The following is a 24,844-nucleotide window of genomic DNA, read 5'->3' on the forward strand; positions in this document are numbered from 1 at the left end:
TCGGAGCCCAGTGGCAGTGAACTGGTTAAGTGCCTCCTCCCACTCAGCTCCACCTCCAGGATCTGGCTCTGGACCAGTGGAGCATGAGAACCAGAACTGCCTGGACATAAAGGGATGATTGTGGCAGCCCAGTGACATGGAAGCAAGTAGCTCTGATGAAACTAAAAAGTCAGCTTCGGGCTCAGTCAAGCCAATGGACAGGAGTGCAGAAACTGAGTCGGTGAGCTGTAGTTGTATCAGCTAAGGCAAATAAGGGTACTATGAGAGGACTTAAAGAGGATTACCATAAACCAATGAGGAAGCATTAGCCACCACAGCTAATTAGGCTTTTAACAGTGGGGAGAGCTGTTTTCATGCCTGGGCAGGGCTCTGCTGGTACATCACATCCAAATGTATAAGGTGCCATCACACCCTCTCCCATCTTTAATCAAGCTCTTGCCTCAGTGGAAAATTTTGAAATGGTGGGCGTTTGTAAATGAACGTTTCATTATTGGAGCATAAGAAATGCAAATAAGTAATAACAATGCACAAAGCACTGTATTTTTGACCACAACATGTTATTCCCAGTAAGCTGTTCCTTATATGAAAGCTTTGTAATTTAAAGCTACATATTGATTATTGTGGCAGCTGAGCAGAGTCTCAGATTAGTACCAAAGTAACACTGTTTCTACTGACAAACTACCACAATAAGAAAGCAAATATTCTTTATTTGGTGTTGTAATGGTGGTAGTGGTTCAGCTACATTTCTACAGGCTCACTTTCAGAGCTGATGCCCAGTGGGCAGTGTGCACCGACTGTGGACCCAGGCTTGAAATAACTTTTAATCATCAAATTAAGCATAAACTTATCTTTATAACAATAAGAGGGAGGCTGCTGCGGCTTCCATTTTTCACAATGCTAAATACAGACAAAAGAAAATGTAGCCTTGGCAAAGTTAAATGCATGTACATGCTGACAAATAAATCTGTAGCAGCTAGAAAGGCTTTATATGGGAGGGGAAACAATCAAATGAATATTGATAACTAGGGTTAGCATTGTCACTTCTTACCCTTTTTTAAGTCCACACAAAGACACATACTAGCACAAACAGCCCACTGATTAATGTGACTTTACTGCAATGCAGAAATAGCAGCAGCCTCCAGTTAAGAGTCCTTGAATATAAAGGGAAGCCGGCCAGTACTGATAAGATTGTCTCATCTGGCTTGCGGGGCTGAAGTGACGTGTGCTGCCCGAGAAAAAAAGAATGGAAAGCAGGATGTGGCTACTATTAGGCAGGTAATGGGATCCATCTGAGATGCATTAGTATCAGTCAAACACAACCACACTTCAGCTCCGTTCAAATGACTGCCACAATCACCTCAAACACATACTTTCCACATTTACTGTAGGTGACAAATAAAGAAAGAGTGCGTCTGGCTTTGGAGCAGCTTCTCTGAAGTTGTGCCAGGCTCAGGTACGTGCTCTTTCCTAATCGTGACGGCTGGGAGAGAGGCAGAGGGAGTGATGTGCACGAGAGCTGTCAGCCTCTCTCCACAACAAATGCACCATCTCCCCCTGACAGAATGGAGACAGAGAGGAAGGACCGGAGTGGGAGGGAGGCGAGGTGTGGAGGTCACAGACAGAACCTGTGACCCAATTGTGGCCACACCAGCTGTTTCTCCTCCACTGCCTCCCAACCACTGCTATCTCTGTAGACCACATCCAGCTAATTGGCCCATGCTGCCTCGCTTATACACACACATGCTGTTCACATAACTTACTAAATAATATCAGTGAAATGGCTTGTTCCCAGGAAGGAGGAACATTTTCTGGTGCCTTAAGCTGTAGTTGTGTGATGATTGATAAGTGCTTCAAAACAGACTTCCCAGAAATATAAATGACTAGCTGCCTTGCCTCCATGCTGGCTAATGTCCCCCTTGACATGCACATGGGCTGACAGACAGAAAGACAGACTGATGGCTGTCTGACAGACTGACATGCATACTGCCACCAAGATTCTGTGAAGGGCAAACTGAATTAATTGGTTTCTCCTTCTGTGGATAAGCCTTCCGAGCGGTGTGTATGTGGCGATAATGGTAGGTTGCACTGACAGACAGGTTATTTAATAAATCCTAGGATGTGTAAGGTAGAAAGGAAGGACACACAAAACGCATAAAACCTCTTTTTGCACTGCATTTTGTCTGTCATTGCCCGCAATATCTGCTGTGATTGTTTTTTTTTTGCAGAAGACACTCAAACCCCCTTATACAAACACACACACACAGAGACCCCTAATCACCCAATCACAAAAATACGCTTAATCGCCGTCACACTCCCGCATGGCAAGAGCAGTAAAGCTAACACATCCAAGCAACCCAAGTAGGCTATAAAAGCACGTACAGAAACATGCACACAAGCTTGCTCAATCAGTCTGATTTGTTTGTTTCCTCCTAAGCATTTGAGGATTCCTCAAGGAGGAAAAAAACTTTGTATAATCAAGTCAATTATGTCATTCAATCAAGTCAAAAATCATTTTGAGTCCTTTCTCACATCCATTGATTGCAAAGTCATGCTGAATATTTGCTTGCTTTGTTTTATTGTGCAAATAAGCCATCTTTATTTGGAACGGCAGACCTGGCCGCAGTGAGGTCTTTGATGCTCATCCACAGAAGATGAGCAAAACAAAGTCCTTCACCTTGCTCATTTTCAGTCAAGAAAATATCACTGTGCTTTCTAGAGAAGAGCTGGCTGCACACTGTCTCCGAACAAAAAGACGAAATGTTTCTATTAATTTAGAAGAGCTCTTTCGTCTCCTTCAGGAGATGGTACATTATGTGCCTGTGAAAAATCCATCCTCACCAAAATTGTTTAAACTCAAGGTCAAGCGTTGATGTTACACGGAGTGGATCAGCTGAAGGTGACCTTGGCTGATGTGGAATAAGACATAAGGGAAATGGATCTCTGCTTAGTGTGGGGAAATTATCTGTGAAATGCTGCCACTGTATCAAAGCCTGTTTGTGTCTGTGCACATGCTTGAGAGATGTGCATGCGTGTGCCGTGCGTCTGTCCTTGCCTGAAAGGGTGTGCATACATGCCTCACTCAGCTGGGGGGAACGGTCATGAGAGCAGCATGTAGAAACTGCAGCAGTTTCTGCAGCAGCAAGCAGCTAAATATCAGCCTCTGTTATATGAAGTGAGGGTGTTGTTCTCTCAGAAAACACAAAAATAATGTCACAACATCAGAACTATAGCTCAGATGTCTTTGCCAAACTATATTTGAATCTGATGTCATGCTGTGGGTTGGTCATGGCAGCTGGTTGTCATTGCTTGTTTGCTTTGTAGGCAAAATGTATGTTCTTGACCAGGCATGGCAGGCTTTGTGAAGCTGCTGCCACATTTTCAGCTGTTTGCCTGTCACAGTTTTTCTTATTTATCTTATTGTGAGAGAGGACCCAAACTGAGACTTGTGGCTTCTGCTAAGGCTAAAAAAAAACTGGTATTGTTTTATAGCCTGAGATGCAGAACATGCAGCAGGTATCTAAACGCAGCAAATCCACACAAGGATGTTCCGTGTCATAGACTGCTTTATCAAAACATCAACTGCTACATCCAGACTGCAGTCACCGGGCCCTCTTTCAGCTGTAATTTATCAAAGAAAATGTGCAACTGTCCTGGCCTCATCACGCCAAGGTAACACTAGTATTCATTGTGAAAATAACATTAATCTTAAGGACATCTCATTTATATTCCTAAATGATCACGCAAACATCCATTAACAGCTAAATCTTCTTAGTATAAAGCTGAATTCAGATGCCCAAACAGCAGAATGTGTCCGCAAATTTCTTTCCTACAGTTGAATTGCGTTGGTTCGGGCTGTATTGATACCACTATCAATAAAATCCTAAAAATAAGCCGTGATCAAGCAACTGATTTTCTTATATCTAATTGATAACACTAAACAACACGCTGTGCAGTGAAGTGCTTGGATGTGACAGTGAAAACACAATGCAGGTAGTAACAAAAACAGTCTTACCTTCCCAAACTGTTCAAAATACTGCTTCACATCTTCCACTACTGTATTGGCTGACAAGCCACCCACAAATATTTTCTTTGTTCTTGTGACCATCTGGAAGGAAAAGGGCGAGAGGAGAAGATGAGTGACAAGTCTTCAAATACACCGCACATCTTTAAACATCTTTAATGAAGCACCAAACAGTGAGCAGCCCCTGTGGTGATAGAAAGGAGTGAAGACAGGAATGAATAGTCATATAATGACGTCTTTTAAAACACTTTCGCATTATAATGTTACTACCGAGCAGGGCTGCGAATCCTGAAGGTTACAGAAGGGAAAATATCACAGCTCTTTGAATTTCATGTCACTCCTGACATTTACATTGGAAGCCATTCTCAAAAGTGAGTGTCAGAGAATTAAAGATGCCCATTTCAGCCATATAAGTTTCTGTTTATCTTCACAAAACTAAAAATGGGGGGGAAAAAAACAGGAATAATTTATGGACTTTCAAAAGACAATTAATGAGTGCTGGAAGATGGAACCAGAGTGCATTAAAGGCTCATTTAGTTTCAAATGGCAAGAATATTAAGGATTATTACCCACAGCATCAAAAAGGGCACAAACATCTGCTGCAGAGCACACGCTAAAATTAGGAGGGCAATTTCTGAGGGAAATACACCAGCCTGAGTGTAAAATCTGGGAGGGACTATTTCTTTAGTTGCACATGCGGCTAAATTAAAAATTTATCACAGAGCAAATGAAATTAAGAGAAATGCTGACAGTTTTAATAAACACAACGCTAGCTTACAATCAGACCTCAATAACAGGGGTTGGCAAAGGTGCCGATTTTCTTTGCTGAAGAACAATTCTGAACATTTTAATCAGGCTTTATTACTACAACATGTGAGACTAACTAAGCATCCCTAAGAGGTCTGCTTAATTTATCAGTATGAAATGTTTAAAGTGCATCGGCACAATACTCGGGCTGCGCTTCATGACGTGGCATTGATGATGTTATCTATCATGTTGTTTTGCTTCGGCCTGATCTGGTTCACCCTGCGTGTTTCAGGCGACCACATGTGGTCCACATGTGGACACAGACACACACAGGTGATCAACCTGCACGTGTTTGAGGCACACAGAATGCTTCCTGGTTACTGTGGCATAGACTATTATGTACATTACCTGTTGAGCTAATCAGAATTAAGGATATGGGGAACTAAAAGTGAAAATCTGGTTCAGTAACGATCAAAGTGGATGGTCTAACTATCAAGCTAATTTGTTATTCTTGCACCCATTTGGCTAAGAAGACGCGAAAGAAACAAATGAAATACGATATTAATGTGTACTACTTTGCTTTGAAAAACACTTTCTCCCTAAGTAAAATCTTTACGGTCTCTTTTATTTCTAAGTCAATGCTGGATATTGAGAATTAACTGAAATGGCCAAGCATATAATGATGTCTGATGTACTGCGGTGTAATCTTAATGACGAGGGGGAAAAAACAGGAGCGGAAAGAGTGGAAGCTCTGATCTCCCTCGGCTTGCTGAAATCAAACAAAAATAAATGAGGGGGGCAGGATAAACACACTCTAGAGATATCCAGCAAACAATCACGACGACTGAAAGAGTCTACCTTGATCAAAAACGCTGACCAAAACACTTTTGATATGAAAGAGGCCTAACATGGAGAAAAAAGCAGCAACGTTCAGCGAGAGCTGAAGCAACCATCTGTCAAGTGCTTTCCAGGTGCCCACAGTCTCACAGGCACATAGCCGGCACATATGCACACAGCCTCCCACACATGGGCCCTTCTTACAGTTGGTGTTTTTCTTTATAGATTTTTGTGTTCATTACACTCATAATCATTTTATAAAAATTCAATAAGTCAAAGTTTTGAGCAAAAGCAGTAAGAAATGAAAGAAAATAGAAATGCGTTCATCTCAAATGTGCTCCTATGTATGAAAAGAAACTGTAATACATTTCAAACATTTCCATTTATTCTCCGTTGTAACACCAATTTAGAGGTGAAAGGAAAAAAAAGAGCTCTGCACACAGTATATATCTCCGTGCAGGCAATTGCTCGATGAACAAACACTCGGAGAAAAGTAATCGTAAAAGATCGCGGTAGACATCCCACGCACATCAACCAAAATATAATCAAGGATGTCTTATTACACTGACCAAAGCAACATGTTTACCTGAGCGCTTTAACAGCTTTCATGAGAATGTGCAATGGGCCAGAGGCTTAAATATGCAAACACAGCTTATGTAGTAATTAGAAATGGCATACAGGTGTCCAAATAGGCTTGACCTTCTCAGCCAATCAATATACAGTCTGCGCAGACCACAGTCCAAACAATCCACAAAAGAATAGTACAAACATTTCTGACACACCACACGGCTCCAGGGATTCACTTTGGTCTGGAGTTAAATATGATCTCATCCAGATGACTTAGCCATCACTTGACTTTTAACCTGGTGCTGTGCTAATCTAACACGGTAACATGCAGTCACTGTGTTCAAATTTGAACAAAGTCGCATCCGCTACATGTACAAGTGTGACGATACAAACCTAAGCCTGATAAGTTGCGTCTAAGATGTCATCCAGTACAGAAAAATAAACTACTTTCGATTTCTGCCTTCATCCAGCAGCTTTTTCCTGCTCAGTAACAAGCAGCACAGCCTCACTAATGTTTCTTTTTCCTTACACGGCAGTATCTGACTTCCACAGGCAGACATGCAAAATATCAACTGCTAAAGTAGACACTTTAGCACATTTCGACTGGCCAAGACCCAGCAGCTGAATAATCCTCTGCACCCCTCCTCCTCCCAACATCATGCCTCATCCCTCAGGCCTCAGGGGTTATCAGCACTGAATGCTGCCGCCGGCAACCCCAAGCCAGACAGCTGCTGATAAACTGGCTGTGTGAGTATTTATCAACATCACTCACTTTTATCATTGCCAATCTAGGTGAAAAAAATAAATTAAAATAAACAAGTTGATGCTCATCTCTGTTTGCCTCTCAACATCAGCTGTTTGTCCTACCTCCCTTCCGGGCCACCCATTCCCCGGTCATGTTTCACACTTCTCCCATTAAGCTGCGGCCAGTCAAGCTCTCAGGCTCGTCTTTATACCCCTTTGACATGTGTGCCCAATTGCTGCTGGGATTGCTTTACTACTGGTGCAACCAAATTATCTTTCTCTCAGTGGCGACAGTAGCTTAATAAATGTTGGCTGGAAAGACGTGTTAACAGGTAACAGGAGCGAGGACGCAGCTAAACTGGAGGCCTATTAATGAGATGTGATTAAAAGACATTTTACGTGTCAATAAACGCAGGTGATACATAAAATGTTCAATTTTCCAAGGATCTACATCGCAAAAAGTCTCGATAAACAAAATAATCGTGACAAAAACACTAGGTTTAGGTCCAAAGCATAATAATTCTAATATCAACATCACACAACATTCCCTGTAAAAATCTGTCACAATAAGAGCAATCAACTACAAAATCCTTGATATATAATAATTAGAAGAGGCACACCTTTTGAATTACCTGACGTAGAAACATATCATCCTGGAGAAGTAAAATATCAAATGTACAGCTACATTATGTCCTATAATGTTTAGCAATATATATCTTAAGGGAACAGGTGCTTTTTCTCACGTGTGTGAAGCCAGCAGGGCACTTTAAGATGTAGAAAACATTGGCAGCAGGGGGCTGTGACCCCTTTGATGCCAGATTTTCTTCCTGCACCGTACGTTAATGCTTGTAGGTGCAAGTATCTTGCGTGAGTTGGGGGTTCTCTTCTGTAAAACTTGAGGAGGACAACAGACACACGCACTCAGTCCTGAATCTAAACCGATGATATGCCAATGTTCTATTGCACAAGAAATAGATGAATATTGAACAGCATAAATGGCCCTTTCTTTCGCTTTTTAGGTTTCAAGAATAGAAAAGACATTCACAGTTTGTGATGCGTGTGAAAGTCTGGAGGAGGCGCTTTGAATCAAAGTCTCCGTAAAACATTTGAACTCAAAATTAAATCAGATATTTCCCGATGATTTAAATGACTGCTGTTGTTTTTTTTTTTAAATAAGTAGCTAATCCAATAACACCAAGATGATTGGATGAAATTACTTTAATTTGACACAGACCATTATCCATTTGAACAAATGCACTTTTTCATTTAAGTGGCACTATGCAGTAATAGCCAGTGGAGAGCAGGGAAATCCAAAGGCTGCATTTAAAGCAACATTCGTTCTGATCGTTTGGGTCTGGCTTCAGCGTTTCCAAAGTCTTTCTCAACAACATTTCAACTCAAGCTGATGCTTTAAAAATGGACCATTCTTCAACCCAGTTTTCCTTTAACCCAATTTTTTTAAACATTCAGTTATTTTTGCACATCCCTGAGAGACATTAAGGAGAGCCGACAGTGTGGATGACAAAGTTTCTGACTACCTATACACGAATGAGCTTAACAAGTGCAGAAAGCGGTGTTTGTGTGTGAGGGGTTACAACAATTACTGCCCAGGTGCATTCATCATGGAATTAGAAGGCATGTTTCATACAGAGAGAGGCAAATATGTAAAAAGCTTCAAGTGCACTTTTATCAACACCTGTTAGCAGTTTTTAATGAAACAGACGGAACAAAAGGGCACACTGTATTTTCTAAGAAGAGTAGGACTGTTACTTTAAGGTCATGAAAAAAAAAAGCTGTTGGATCGGTGCCTCTCACTTTAAAAATTATGTCTAAGCCCTCAACTATTTAAATGTTTTCAAAGATTAGGAGGAGACTGGTTGAAAAGTCAAAATCGGAACCGTACACCTCTTTATTCTAACTTAAATGTTTGCCTCGGCTAGACAGTAAAGCTGCAAATTGCTCATTAATCGGAGGTTAATCCCCGAGTCAAGGGTCCTAGGATATATGTGAACCCCCTTTGAGGAAAATATCTGATTGGTGACAGAGATATCAAAATAAAACTGATTCGACTTGACTTGATTAGGCTTCATTATTGTGCTGTATGTCTGCTGTATTAATGCGAGGTCACGACAGTAATGACAGAGTCAGACTTCGTATGAGTTTGTGTTCTTGGCCAATTAAGTTGTGGCCAAGACAGTAAGAGACATTTCATATTTGAATGATTTTGGTGAAAAGAAGCTATTGATTCTACAAAGTAGAACACAGGCATTTTTTTACCCCAGCAGAACAGCAGATCTATACATTTAGCTGGGCTTCAAAATCCAAATCATTACCTAATTATCCAACCAAATATGAAATATAGTCACAGTTAGGACTGTCGTGATCATTGTCATTAGATCAATTACATTTTTTTAAGTGCCTATTTTTTTCATGCCACTATTAGACTACAAGCCTTGTAGTTTAAAGGGGAACTGCGGTATTTTCAACATTAAGCCTCTTTTCTGAGTCGTCTGCAATGTTTTAGAACCCCCCTCACCGCTATTTTGATGTTTACTGCTGTCTCGGGTATTTGCCTAATTTTGATTCTTCTCAACCTGCTTCAGAACGGCAAGTCATGCACATGTCTAGAAAGGTCCGTTTTCAAAATCATCAACTCACCGGAGTGGTTACTGGTGTGCACTGGTAATCCATATCACATTTCGTGGCGAAAAGTGGCTTCTGTCGTGTTTTATTTGACATTTTGTACTGGATGTTCGTTGATATTACTCCGCCACCGCTAAGAAAATAGTGCGAGCATGAACGAGCTGCCAAATAAAACATGATAGAAGCAACTTTTCGCCACGAAATTTGATATGGATTATTGCAGACGACTCAGAAAAGAGGCTTAATGTTGAAAATACCGCAGTTCCCCTTTAATAATGAATATGTGCCTTAGGTAGAGGTGAAGTGGAAAAGGTGACGACCACCTTTTTGTTGCACAATCTATAAACTATTGCTACAATTGTGACAGGAATAGTCGGTCTTCCCTCCTGTTTCTAAAATTTAACGATGAATAATTGCAGGAAAAGTGTTTTTGCTGAACTACATACCGTCAGAGTGAAGTTGACCTTTGATCCTTTAAGTATATACAGTAATTCATCTGTTCATTTATATCAAAATCTCAATATTAATATGCATTCCTGAATGATAGCTTAAGTTTTGACATTTTTCACGAGTTTGTTTCTCCAGAAGCAGCGAAATTCAGCACCAAAGATTAAAAATGTCCATCATGAAAGGTCCCGGCCAAAATTCAAACCAGGAACCTTCTTCCAGTGAGGTGACAGTGCTAACCACAACACCGGCGCTAAAGTATAAGTATTACTTTATGGCCACTGTTATGGTCAGCCACTACTTCCGACCAACCATGGCTTCATTTAACAGTACAAAACAAGTCAGGGACCCCGTAAGAAAAGTGTGAGGAGTGTTCAGTGTAATGCAGAAGTCTGCAGCAATCTGCCTTACTGTATTTGGTCTGAGGTGGAACTGGACAAAAAGGAGTGTTTGTAACCGCCAAGTTGGACCGACAACCTGACCTTATTAAGAATGTAAACGATCCGCACATTAACAATCCCTTTTTGTCACAAGTAAACGCGAAACATTAACCGACTGGAGAAACGTTCATGTGCAATGGCACAAGCAAAACTTTGCACTGCATATATATACAAAAGACAGACAGCAGCACTTTGGCTACTTTAACACACTTCTGTCTCAAACGGCAGGCAAAGAATCTTGGGACAAATCTGTTAAAGCCATGTCTAAGAGCCACTCAGGACCAGGCTGTTTCATTTTGGTGGCAAGTACGGTGAAGACTTTCCTCCTTTCGTCTGCCTGTGAAACAATTCCCCAAAGAGAAAAAAAAAGAAAAAAGAAGCTAATATGGCTGCATGCAATATTATTGTGGTTTGAATTTTGTCTGCTGCCACAGGTAGAAGTCTAAGATTTTCCACAAAGAGCCTCTGTGGTACACCAACAAAAGGCCATTATGGAACATACATGCAAAACCAAGACAAGAATGTTATTAACTCACCAAGCAGGATATGGGAGAAGATTAATATACTGAAAAACAATATTTAAGTAGGAGGGGAGCAGACAGAGAGGAGGGAAAAACCTGGAACATATTTATGCAAATGTCGACACTCCAGCTAAGATGCTGTATGTTGTCCTTTAAAGTCCGTTCAGTGCAGCAAGACAATGACAGACGGGGACAGAGACGGGTTAGAATTTTACTGGAAAAATCGTACGCTGATATAATTTCTGATGAGACCAGAGGAGGAGGGAAACGTTTATCCTTGGATTGTAGATTAATGTCTTCACCCTCCAGCTCTGCAGTGAGAGTAAACTTGTTAAATTAGAATAAATTCTAATGCCAACATTTGAAATATAAAGTGCATAGAATGGATTAATTATTGCATTAAGATACTTAAAGAAATCAGGGGATATTTACAAAGCCTCCCGCGAATTACCATCAGTATAAAATCTGATGTGTCTCTGTGTTTTCTCTGTGACCGCAGGTGTGCTCATTCACACCTGCAGTTCATTTGATCTGCAGTAAGTGGGTGCCGATATTGTACCGTTATATTGCATTTCTGGGCTTCATTGAAGTTCAACTCCTTCTATTCCTTCAGCCCAGCTTCAACTGGACTGCTTCCAAGCTTCATAGGTCGGTAGAAATTTCATCCAGTTTTTACTCGGCAAATGGACAACCAAAAGTGTCAAGCTAAGAATTCACAGTCCTTCCCCTGTGCTGACACTGAATGCTGAAGTTAAAACATTTTTTACCGCTGCACTCTCGAAGCCACCGGACACCGTCACAAAGAAATCCTTCTTCGTCGGGTTACAGCTCTGACGCTGGCTGAATCTGTCGGTTCATGTCTGCTTCTGCACAAGGCTCGTGTGGCATGAATTTTGTTATCTGCACCAAATATTCATAACAAAAACAACAGAAACCAAGAGCAGAAAAAGACCTTGGATGCTCGTTTTGAGGACTTTCCAGGATAGTTGCAGTTATCCACACCTCATCAACATACTTTAGACTAATTACATGCTCCTGCTTGGGAAGCTCCGGCACAGCGAACCCAAAAGGTATAAATATGACCATAATTTACATACCCAGCCTCAGTGCTATTGGAAAACAGGAAAGCCATTTTTAAGATGAAGGCAGATGTACACCTGTAACCTCCATTCTCTATTAGGAAAAATAATCCAAACCAACCTTTTCGTGCACTTCCTACATTTAAGGAAGTGAGGACCCATTCGATTTAAAAAAAATAATAATAATCGTGTCCGTGTCAGCTGCCTTGCAGTGAACCGGATGTACTGTGCTGCTCTTCTCTGTCAATCACTTCAAGCTCCCTGGAAGAAGCATGCTCAGTTGCATCTGTTCGATTTAAAGCTATAGACACTGAAACTGCCTCTGTGGACAGGGTCAAAAACAAGAGAGATGGCCCGAACAGTCGGTCAGGTGCTCTTCAGGGCAGGTACAAGAAAAGTTCTGAAAACACTGAAAAGCTGCACCTTTAACATCTTGATGAAGACACACATTTGGATGTACAAGCTGGTGCCTGGTGCGATCACCTTAACAACGGTGATATTTTTTTTGTTGAGTACTTGAAAAAAACTCAATCTTAAAAGTCCTAAAAGCTTTTAAAAAATAATGAAAAAAAGTCTGCTCAGTAAATAGCTATTACTGCTCCCTTCCGCCATTTCCCACTGAACTGGAGCTGCTACAATATGACCTATTAAGAGACAAAAAAAGAGCAGAAATTCTGATCGCAGGCCACCGAGGGGCCATGGAGATAAAATCATATGAAAAATAACAGCTTGTTGCAATGCTGCCCCTTGTGCCTTCCAGACAGCTTCAGTAAAGCAACTTCATGATGCCTCTTTGAATGTGCACGCCTCTGTACTTCTTCCTCTCCCTCATTTTGACAACCGAGGTGGAGTCTCTCACCTCCTTGTGTGCACAGTGAGACGGTGGCCCAGATTTTAAACTATCTTTTCCCAGACGTAAAATTTCAGAGGCAATTTCCTCCACCACCGTGGTCAGTCTGTGGTGATGAATCAGGAGAGGCAGCCATTTGCATAAATTTCCATTCTATCCTCCCAAATGTTGCTCTTCTGAACACGGATTATATTAGAAACATGTCGTTTTTCCTTCCATATGATATGTGATAACTATGACTGCTTGTCAGTGCATTGTTTTTTTTTTTATCACGTTCTTGTAAAAGTCCTAAATTAATTCAATTTTATATACTGGATTTGCAGCACTTGTTGACTGATTTGTGGTGTTTTTTTGGGTTTCCTTGTTTTTAAAATCCATCAGATTAAATAATGACTTCCGTCAGCGTTGATGTCAGATTTAGTTGCAAAGCCAAGCACGGCAACACTGCTGTGGACATTCTGGTTTTCTTACACTTAGGTGCTGTTTACACATACCCGGGTATTTTGAAAAACGAAGACCTTTCCCTTCGTTTGTGCCTTTCGTTTATACACAAACGGAGTTTTTTCCTCCGAAAACGAAGCTAAAAAAAAACTCCGGCAAAAGTGGAGATTTTTTTAAAACTCCGTTTAGCGTTTGTGTGTAAACTGGTTGAAAGAGACAAAAACGGAGTTTTCAGAATGGAATGCGGAGTTGTCGTCATAGTACAGAGCCCCGCCCCTATCCACCATATTGGCAGGATGCTAGCGTGAAAACGCCATTCATTGTTTATCTGGCAAGCATGGAGGTACTAGCAGCATTTCTGTTGTTGAGAGCTATACTCGCGATGTGATTTTGAAAATTACAGTTATACAATGTATTGAACAATAAAGACATTTTTCACGGCTTTAGCAGTTTTATAGTCCAGCGCAACGTGTAAAAGTAGCTCAGTCTCGCTATCAGTCCACACACATGAGCCTGGCGCCATATTTTCTTCTTGAAAAGGATCCGGAAGTTCTTCCTGTCAGCGGTTCTCTATTAGGCTTCTGATTGGCTTGTGTGGAATTCTCATTGTTCTAACACTGCCACCACCAGGCTTGGCGTAATTTAACAGCTCCTCATAGCGTATCAATGTAGACGTGTTTTTTTTTTTAAAACGGGGCTGTGTGCACCAAGTTTTTTTTTAAAACGAAGGTTAGAAAATATGCGTTTATCAAAATACCCGGGTATGTGTAAACAGCACCTAAATTAAAAAGAGTCTTTCAGTTACACATTAAACTGGTGGTGATAAAGAGGGCTACTTTTACAAATTAAACACTTGGAGACCCTCCGTTTTTCACAACAATAAGAACAAAAAATTGCAGTGAAATACAAATATTATAATTTTGTCCAACCTGACACGTACAGGAAATTACAAATGGAATCAATAAAAAAAATGTTAAAACAATAAAAAAAAAAGACATTTGACTTTATCACTATTCAGAAGTTATCTTAAAAACACATTTAAATTACTACATTTGTTTCTGACTTTATACCTGTCTACACTTAAATTCTGTGTGCGTCATTTTAAGATATCTTTATTTGACATAAAAAATTCATCTCAACAACACATTACTTCAGGTTTTATCCAAATTTTTCCCCTAAATTCCTGTTACTGCTTTAGATCATTTGATTCTGTCCCACTCCTTATTAATCAACCATTCCTCACTGCAAATATCTTCTAAGGGGATCTTTCAGCCCCCTTCTCCAACAGACACAAAGCACATGCACATGCATTCACCGAGTCGGTTCTCCGGCAGGTCGCTGAGATCACACATCCAGCTATGATTACAAGGTGTAAGCCTTTATCATGGGCCTAACCTCTCACACATGCAGCCTCGCAAACAGCTGTAAACACAGAGCCCCAGACAGAGAGGAAGCAGACAGGGGATTTCAATGTCATTTCTCATCCCTAAAAACAGAGATGGGACCAAGTCACACATGTGCAAGTCTCAAGTCTTAGCTTTCAAGTCTCAAGTAAGTCCCATGTCATTTTTTCTTGGGCAAGTCAAGTCAAGTCAAGTCCTGTAATAGGTCAAGTTAAGTCCAAGTCAAGTCACCTTATTATTGCAATTTTACCCGCAGAATCTGATCTTAATAAAGTGAAAAGACAAGATATAAGTAACTTTCAGTATCCATCATTGTCCAATGTGTCCAACCTGTTTAAAAAATATGACAATAATTTGGATTTGCATTGTAATTACTGGTCATCAGTAAAATACATAATGGAATCAAACTAAACAGAAATGACTTCATAAAATTATTTATTGATGGCTTTCAATCTAAACAGGGTCACTTCTGCCTCACTTCTGCCACTAGTTTAGTATTTTATTTGCCTAACAAGAAAAAAGGCAAACATAAAAATCATCTGAAAGAAAAAACATACTACAGTATAGAGCATCAGAAACATCTGTATGTTTGATCTGTATCATCTTGAGACACCAGAGCTCTAAACACACAACAAAAAACAGATTATTAGCTTATTGTTCTTAGAAAAATGTCATGTCTGTGGGTTTTTGCCACGTTTTTAGTGTCTGTTTAAGTTCTTAGTTTTACCATGTTTTACTTGTTCATGTCTTAGTTTTGTTGAGTTTTAGCATTAGGTCTTGTTTTTAGTTTTTGCCATGCTATGCCACCTCAGTCTTTCTCCTGCCCTGCATGTTTTCCCCATCAGCTGCACTCAATCACCCTCCACAGTATTTAGTTCCCAGATTTCCCCACGCACGGGGTCAGATCCTTGCACATTCATGCCACGTCTTCATGCCGAACCAACCTAAGTGTTTTCATCTGACCAAACATGGACGCGGCGGACTTCGAGGCATTCTGGGAGCTGGCCGGTAAACTCTGGAGCTGCTCGGCACGGGACAGCAGCTCTTGGTCAAGGTGTCTAATGAACTCCTGGATTTTTTTTTGAGAAAGCAGGTTCTCGAGACTTGGACTGTGAACACATTACACATCTGGGATGAGGCGAGGAGTGTACAGCGTGCTGCGGTGCTGGACATTTTCGGCATGGAGCCGGAAAAAGTAGCCGTGCTGTACATTTCCGTCTTTTGCTGTCAATGTTGAAATTATGAAAGCTGAAGACGATGACTCTCGGTATCCCTCCCGCTCACATGTTGATGCATATCTGATATGAGAGGGCGGGTCTCTCCAATAAACACATAAGGTACGAGAGGGCATGACTGATTGACAGGGTAGGGATCCAATCATGACACCATTCCCAGCCTGCGTTCCTACCGGGTAATCGATATTGTTTTTTAAATTAATTTATTAATTTTATATTCAAACTGAAAACATGAACTGAATAACACTCAAATGATTCAAGTCATCTTGTTTCAAGTCAAGTCAAGTCCAGAGTCTTTAACTTTCAAGTCCGAGTCAAGTCTCAAGTCTTTTATTTTTTGTCACAAGTCATCAAAACAGAGACTCGAGTCGACTCGAGTCCAAGTCACAGTGACTCGAGTCCCCATCTCTGCCTAAAAATAATGGGACGGATCGAAAAAAAAAAAAAATAAAATAAAAAGTCATTGCACTTTGCTGTATGAGCCACAATTGTTATCGTTCTGGCAAAGAGATATAATTACTGGCATTCAGATCCTGACAGTGTCCTCGTTCATAAGCAACCAGGAGGCACCAAAGAGCATCCGTCAGTGCACTGTGGTATGATCAAAGGCCTAGACATTGTGCAGACACGATGTGCGCGTGCGCACGTGCGCACGTGCACACATGCAGGGAAAACAGAGCCAGTCCAGATAAACACTGCCCCTGCTCATTTGCATCAATGGAGCTGACTCACAAAGAGAAAACACAGCCAATAAACAACAAACAACAGCACAATCACTTTTGCTTTAGAGGGCATTCTGCACAGGGTAGAAAGCAGAGGAGGAGCATAAGATAGTAAAGTAGGATTAGCTCATCAATGAGAGAAACAAAGAAAGCTCAGCGATTAGCAGCAGTGAGGTCTTCCTCCAAGTTTACGTTAAGTATGAGGGGTGCTGCCTGGTCCACTTCCACTCCCCGACACGCCCTTTTAAAAAGTGGTCCAATCTCAGATCTAGTGTGCATAAATAGATCTGTAATTGCTTATTACAATACAATTAGAGCAAAGGAGATGAGAGAAGGAAAGATGCTTAGTGCAAATGTAGAGTGACAGGCCCAAGCACCAAGACCCGGGATTACAGTAGCTGTTTGCACACAGACAGAAAATGAGAGCAATACGAGAGAGACAAAGAAGAAGAAAAAGAGCAAGAGAGACAGGAAGAGGGAGTTGGGGGTGGAGAAGGGCTGTCAAGCACAGGGCAGAAGCTAATGACAACTCTGGCTTCAACTCGCACAGACGTCTTTGAAGCCCAGCTCTGATCAGAGCTGTGATTGCCACCGCTGCAGGGCCACCACTCCGATATTAACCTACACTAACAGCTATTCAGTAAAAGTCACAGGCCTTTTCAAAACCTGACTTCTGCTGGAGCTGGCCATCTGTGGAATGGCCCCGTGAGACGGCCAAGATGTGAGTAAGGTGCACACATGTAAGGGACAATGTTTGCATATGGCCTTGCTATAACAGTGACAGTCAAGCTGAACATGGGGCCGGTTAGAGCTGATTAGCTGCACTTCCCTCCTCAACCCACTACAGTTATGAAGATTGATAGAAGCAGCTTAGAGCTGATTATAGGGCCCTGGAGATGCATGGGCCCATACCCAAACAGCACATTCACACTGCATTCACAATGAGCAAAGCATGCAATCGCCAGGCACAGGGCAGGCATTAAGCAAACGTTATAGCAATAAGAGGCAAATAAGAGAAATGGACAACGCCAGAAGTGCTCTTAAGAGCTTTTCAGAAATATGAATATTATGCTAATTAGATGCTTGCTTGTGGCCAAATCTGGGACATTTGAGCAAGCACGTTATGAACATTTAACAAATTTCCTAGGCAATAAATTTGGAACATGACTGGATATCTAAAACTCACTCCGGGGTTAGGGTTATGAAACACAGTGTGCCCGGGGTCTATTTGGCATGAAGGACATTGAAATTAATCTTGTTTTAAAATGATTCAGTTGAGCTTTGATATACATGGAAAATACTAAAAAGAAAACTGTAATATTCCTCCCCAACAAAAATATCTGAATGGTTGGTCTCCTCAAGTCCAACAAGAGTGGATGATTTTCAGGTTGCCACTGTGAGAAGTAACACACTTATATAGCACCGATACACTGTTTTTTTGGTTTAATGTGAGAGAAATGTGATGGAGTAACTTTTTTTTTTTCTTTTTGTTACTTACCTACCACCATGTAGAGTTTTAGACCATTAATGCAACTCTGGAGAAATACAGTTTGTCTGTCTGCTAGTAGGCACCTGCTTTATTTGTCTTATGCCTGAGAATCAGAATAACCAGCAACTGGTTCAAGGCTGGAAAAAGAACAACCAAAGAAAATCTAATATTTTAAAGTTTTATGTGAATATAAATCTTCTGTAGCATCAACAATAAAGTCCTAACATGTTTCTTAGACTTCAACTTAGATACTGTGTGAAAGGTGAAACGTACGTTTTGTTCAGTCTTCAGAAACAGTTCAATCGATTCATAGATCACGACGTCAGAAGTAATGCAAACATTTTATCTTTTACCATTTAACGTTCCATGATGCATAGTTGTTTTTTTCCCTGTGTAACCTTCATCAAATGCGCAATTATGTGCACTGGACAGGGTGAAAATCTGGACCTATGTGTGGACTAATTCTGTTGACCTTTTAAACCTGAGAGCTAAGCAGCTCTCAAGCAATGGCTGACTCACCAGCATAGTTTGATACTCCACTCAGTCGTGCAGGGCACGCAGAGGACGCAGTCAGGACCCTGCGCTCTCCTTTAACAGCTGCATTAAGGGCTGACTCTTTTATTTACACTATGGTGCCTCAAAATTTATTTTGGGTCTCTGCTGCCCTCTCCCTGTCTCTAAACATGCACCATGTTGAAGGGACCTCATGCTATGCGTGCATAGGTTGTATTTTTTGCTGTAAAAAGGTTCAATTAAGTTTTTTTTATTCAGTTTTTTTTTTTTTATTTGTTCCTTTGAGACTTAAAGGCAACTTCAAAACTTTGTTTTGCAGTTGGATATTTCATTTAAAAGTCAAATATCAATAAATGACTCTTCTTCATAAAGTGTATGACGTAAATCTCATAATAGTTGCATTGAAAGAAACAGGAAGAGACGAGCGCACTCGACACCAAGGTGCCAACGCCAACTGCAGACTGAATCTTCCTCCAGCAGCCGATTCAGCTTCTCTTCTAGTCTTTCCTTTCCTCATGTGTTCTCTTCTCAATCCCCTCTGTGTGTCTTTTTCTCTCTCCTGAGGTTTGAATGCTGCTATATGTTTAGCCTCTTGTGCATTGGTTTGGTTTGTCTACTTTCCGAGTCTTGATGACGGAGGGCAGGTCAAGTGGCCTCGATTCTGTCCGTTTTGGTGACACCTGGTAATTGCATTTTTCCATCTCCTCTGAGCTTAGATTCTGCACATCAGTCTGTCCTAATCAAGGGTTCCACCTTCTATAGCTTTCCTCCTTCATTTCAAAGTTTGTCCACATCTCCTCTGATGGTCTAGTGTGGTGCAAACTGTAAAGCCCCTTGAGACAGATGTGTGATTTGTGGTCATTTGGCCAGCAAAAACTACCTATTATGATAATATATCAATGTTTGGTTTTTGTACCACAAAGGATTTTGTAAAAAACAAAAGAGCAAATGACTGTGGCTGTTCAACAAAAACACAGTCTCCATAGTTAATAATCTCTAATGCTTCAGCTGCTTTGAGTGGCAGGGTTTTCAATAAGTTGATGTTCTCTTGCATGACCCTTGACACTGATACCAAATGTATCTTGGTACTGACAGTAAGCACTAGAGGGGTAAACAAATGGGATTTTAAGTTTCAATTACAATAATGGGTTTTTGTGGCAAGCTTCTACACACCTTAACCCCCCCCAACCAGCTAATGCCTCTATCTCTCCCTGTCATACACACACTCAAATGCACACGTATTGTCAGAAAACAATGAAGCTAATCACAGCAGAACCCTCATCTCTTGAAACGTGGTCACGTGAGTGACGTGACAACAGAAGGAGGAGGCGATAAGCGGGAGAAGGTACGGCCACATAAACCCGGGAATACCCTTGTTTTTTTCCTGCTCCAAAACTGGAGCCTCTCGTAAACCCCGTCGAGTTCACGCAGCTACAACATATACGTATTGTCCAACCCAATATCTTCTCTAATCCTCCTTTTGTTTTTGTGACATTTTTAGACAAACTGAACAGCCCCAGACTGCTTACTGAGCTGCCAAAAATTTTAATCACATAGTTCGGTTTAAGGAGAAGAAAATAAAAACTTTCCTTCAGAAAAGCTAAAAGTCTAAATTTCTAAGCTTGTTCCTGCGTCCCACAGTAGTCCATTATGTTTATATAGAAAACTGTTGTTTGTTGCTGTATAAACGCTGCAAAGGTTGTATATTTTACCATCTATATTTATAGTGACCAAGAGAGCTGAATGCCCCGTCTCTGAGAAAACACATGAGCTGTGTCCAGGGAACACAAACAAACAAAAAACGGCAAAAAGTCAGATTTTTAAGCATACAACATAAACATTTATCCATCCATCCATTTTCTATATGCTTATGTTGGCTTTCTATAAGGCGGCCATAGGACGAGAAGCAGGGTACACCCTCACCAGTCCGTAACGAGGCCATAACCGCAATTATATAAGATCAGAAACGTGTAATCTCAATTATCAAATCAACACATCGTTGGTGATTTCCCAGCTACTTTAATAATGTCAAAAGTATTTAGCATATTTAAAGTATATTTAAAAGCAAGCAGCAAGTCCCGGTCCGGTCCATCATTTCCACGTGTTCCCAGAAACACGCCTGTTGTTGTCTAAGCAACATGCAGAAGAAATGTCTTCCACTTATAATACGTTTATGCAGCTCGGTGGGCTACATGCGTATTCTCAGTGCGGATATTGTCATATCGATGAAGATGTTCGCTCATAGCGTCGCCATCCGTTGGCGTATCTTTGCTAAAGTTGCCGTGCTTTGCGTCTCAACTTCTACCTAAGAAAAATCCTCCAATTCAGTCAGTAACAATGCCACAGCCGTTCCCGGGCTCGATGGATAACAGACACCATAGATGCACTTCACCTTATCACCACATCAGAGCACGGACTGGAAAAAACTCAAGCAGAATTTTAGATTTTTAACTTTGCCTTAAAAGAAGAAAAAAACAACAAAAAAAAACAACAACCTCATAACAATAAGTCATTAACACTGATGGTATTGAGTCTGTTCTAAAACTGTAGAATTTTCATATCGATTGGAAGAAAAAAAAAAAGGAAAACAACAAACATCGCTTCTATTTTATTCCCAGTTGAATAGCCTCATCAGAACAATGTACCAGGCTTGAAAACCTATGAAAATCGGTGTTGGTTGTGATTTTCTAACAAATACGTCTAGACTGATAATACGGGCACAAAGAGGTTTTTTTTTTTTTAATCAATAACAGGTTTTCAAAGGTCAGATGCTTAATGTAGCAGTGAAATTAGTGGTTAATCAGTGATTTTGATCCTTTTTGTTTGTCTTTGGTTTCTTGCTTTTCAGTTTTATGCTCCAAGTAATTGATTATCCTTTTTTTTTTCAAAGACTAAACAATAAATCAACTTATTTAACCTATTAACTTATTTATAGTTTGAATTGAAAACAGCTTCAGCAAACTTTTGCTCACACTGGCAGCAGCAGCCTTATAGAAATGTAAATACAGCAGTATGACAAACTAAATGCATTTACTAGTAATGAAAACTCGAGCTGCAAGGATCATGGAAACGCAATTCATTGTACTACAAAGTTAATTATGTGGTCCACTGCGTTCTAAAAATAAACAAGTGTGCATCATTTGGCATGGCGACCAAGGTCATCAGGCATTCAGTATCACCAGGATTATAAAGTTAACTTAGTGTTCGGGGATGTTATCCATTTAGACCTTTTACTGTTCACCTCCAAGAAAAGAATGTCAGATATCCCAGGGGAGGAAGCCAGTAAGGACTCTCAGCCCTATTAAAAAGTCAGCACACCACGGTGTGGTCTGCTCTTTGTGCTGCGGTGCTACACAGCAAAGCCCAACTTAAATCTGACACATTGTGCTCACAATTATATCAATTTAAAGCGCAACACTTATTTTTATTTCCTTACACCGACTGTGTTTGCTCAGGTCAACCTCCAAACTTTTTATCATTGATGATTATGTCCAAACATGTAAAGCATGCCATATGCGATTAAAGCTAAAAACAGATCCATTTACACTAGCAGTGAGATTGAGCAACAGTAAAGTAAAGTGACTAACGGCAGCATTTCTAACACAGGATCTTAGTGTTGAGCTCTGTCGATGCATTTTTGAAAGTGTTTTAGTCACAGCAGACAATGGCTGCGGTCCACTTAATTACAGTAATTAATGTTCATCATGGTGAGTGTTTGCTGAACAACTACTAAAGCCTTAGCCCTCTCGGCTCCTCTCAGGAAGGGAATTGGGCAAGCGTGGAGCACTTGAGTTTTTTGTCATGCTTCGCAGGAACCTAGAAATGAGTGGAATAATTCTCTGCTCTTAAGCATGCTCAGAAGAGCTGAGAAGCACGGCTCAGCCAAGTCATTCTCCACGGCGTGGATAGCTGCCGGGCAATCCTGACCAGCCAGCATCAAGTTACGTGGACACACATCCACTCAGCTCACAATACACAGTCATTTAGTAGCAGGTGATGCATGACAGAGCAAGCACAATGATCCTGACTAGATGTCATGTAAAGAGGGACTTTTTACACTCTGTCGCACTATGCCCGTCTCTTTATGGCAATGCTGCAATCGCTAGTGCTGTCCTTGATGCACCTAGGTACTGCTGTCTGGAGGTGACTGGAGTAAAGCATGAGAGGAGGAGATATAAAAAGCCAGGAGGAGGAAAGGGGGGGGGGGGGAGTAAAATCGCACTTTGTGTGGAAGAAGATATTTTGTTCTCTCATCTCTGGAATTATATAAACTGCTCGTGGCTAGCAGAGGCCTCAGCTGTGGTGAAAATAGGCCCCGACTGCCTCAATCCCTAACAATCTACTCCACATCTCCAAATCTTCCATCTCTGCCCCTAAGCAGTGAGAGAAGCAAACAAAAACCTCCCGCTCTTCACTCTTTGTCTGCGTTTCATTTCCTCCCGAGGAAGAGAACTCTCTTAAAATATTCAGCCACTTTAAAGCGGCACGTCACACTGACCAGGCCATTTTCTTTGATGAGCTCTGGTTCTAATCCTTCAATGATACATCTTCCAACACCATCACTCAAGTGAGATACCTAACAGAAGAGTTATTGGTTGAGAAATCAGTGAAAAAAGGAATTGCTTGGTTTCAAAGCAGCTCCCACATAGAAGGCGTATAAATGGAGCTGTGTGACACTATGGTCAATTGGATTTCTGCACCCAAGTCTTCAGACACCCTCGCAATGATGCTGGGCCACAATCTCAGCCCACGAGCCTTGGCTCAGCCCACCTGCCCCACCTGCAGTGTAATTCACTGTCCAGGTAAAGCTGGGTAGTGGGCCTGACCCCCGCGGCTCTGGCTGTCAGTTACTGCTGACCTCCGGTGAGGTGCCAATGAAACATGTCCATTGAGTGGTGAGCAGAACAAACTACTTCTCTTGTCTCCCGCTGACATCTCAGCGTTTTAAACAGCAGCAACAGATCAACACAGGTCCACACTTGCACAGCGAGGTTGCCTTGCCTCTGGCCTGAGCAATGCACTGCAGCAAACGTCTGCACTCAGACCAAAATTGTACTTCACTGTAGCGATCTAAAGACGGCGAAAGAATTTAATACGGATGCGATTATCGATAGGAAATTAAAGTGTTTTTGCTTATTTGTATATGCAGTGAACTGAAAAACCTGTACTTTTAAGGAACTCTGGTTATCTATTGAATTGAAGTCACGTAAAAGTAAGAGCTCCAGCCTCGTCTCCCCCGACACTTGCTCATGGTCTTACACGAGTTGCCAGTGTGCCGGTTTTTTGAGTCTGCTGACATTCAGGGAATGAATGAATTTGAAAAAAAAAAAAGTATTTTTTTCCCAGACAAAAGGTTATCTCAATTTAACATCATCATAATTCTTTGTGAAATGTATTCTTATCGGGGTGAAAAGTGGGCATAATTTAAGTCCAGCTCCACACGTTTCAGTAATTAAACAGCTAAATGAACAAATCATCTATGTGTTTCAGTCATTAAAATGATTCCATTTCTTCAACACAGCTGACAGCCAGTAATATTTAAACAAATGAGAAAAAAGCCACAATTTTACAGGGTTATAACAGTTTATTAAAGCACTGGCACATAATTCTCCTGATCTTCCGCTCCTCTGATTGTTTCTCCAATTCATGGAGAAAAATGAGCCTTTTTTGGTCTGGAAAATACTTTGACCTTTATAAAAATGGAGTCTGTACAACAGCAATACCTCCAAAGATCCAGTTATTTAAAATTCTGATTACTTATTCTTTGTCATCTCTGTTTCCCCTGTCTTTGCACTCTCAGCTGTCATTTACATAAATGTACGTGGCTGAATAAAACACAGCGACTGGAGAAACCAGGCAGGCTAATAATGGTCCAGTCTGAATTTGACAGCTCACTCTGATGTAGTGTTTGACTCGGCTCGCATCCACAAAACAGCGACACAAACGTCAACAATTCAAAGCGTGAGAAATAGGAGGTGCGGGAAGAGTGTGTCAGATTAGAGTCCACTGCTTGAGTCTCATGCTCACTGTGGGAGATTTGGCCCAAAGCCATGCTCCAGATTTGGGGGAGTTCCAGGTGTTACTCAGCACAGTTATACAGCTTATCAATCCTGCTCCGAAGAGGGAGAAAAAAAACAAAAAACAA

At 41.0% G+C, this 24,844-nt stretch overlaps 1 protein-coding gene across 14 annotated transcripts in view; it reads right to left on the reverse strand.

Annotated features, from left to right (window-relative positions):
* Positions 1–24,844, reverse strand: part of msi2b (musashi RNA-binding protein 2b) — a 234,831-nt gene that overhangs the window by 153,756 nt on the left and 56,231 nt on the right. For all 14 annotated transcript variants that reach the window (XM_075486264.1, XM_075486258.1, XM_075486262.1 and 11 more), the window contains exon 6: positions 4,013–4,105. In XM_075486264.1, the coding sequence (XP_075342379.1) occupies positions 4,013–4,105 (93 nt within the window). The remainder of the gene's footprint in view (positions 1–4,012; positions 4,106–24,844) is intronic.

Source organism: Odontesthes bonariensis, chromosome 16 (genome assembly GCF_027942865.1).
Source record: "Odontesthes bonariensis isolate fOdoBon6 chromosome 16, fOdoBon6.hap1, whole genome shotgun sequence".
NCBI classification, from domain to species: domain Eukaryota; kingdom Metazoa; phylum Chordata; class Actinopteri; order Atheriniformes; family Atherinopsidae; genus Odontesthes; species Odontesthes bonariensis.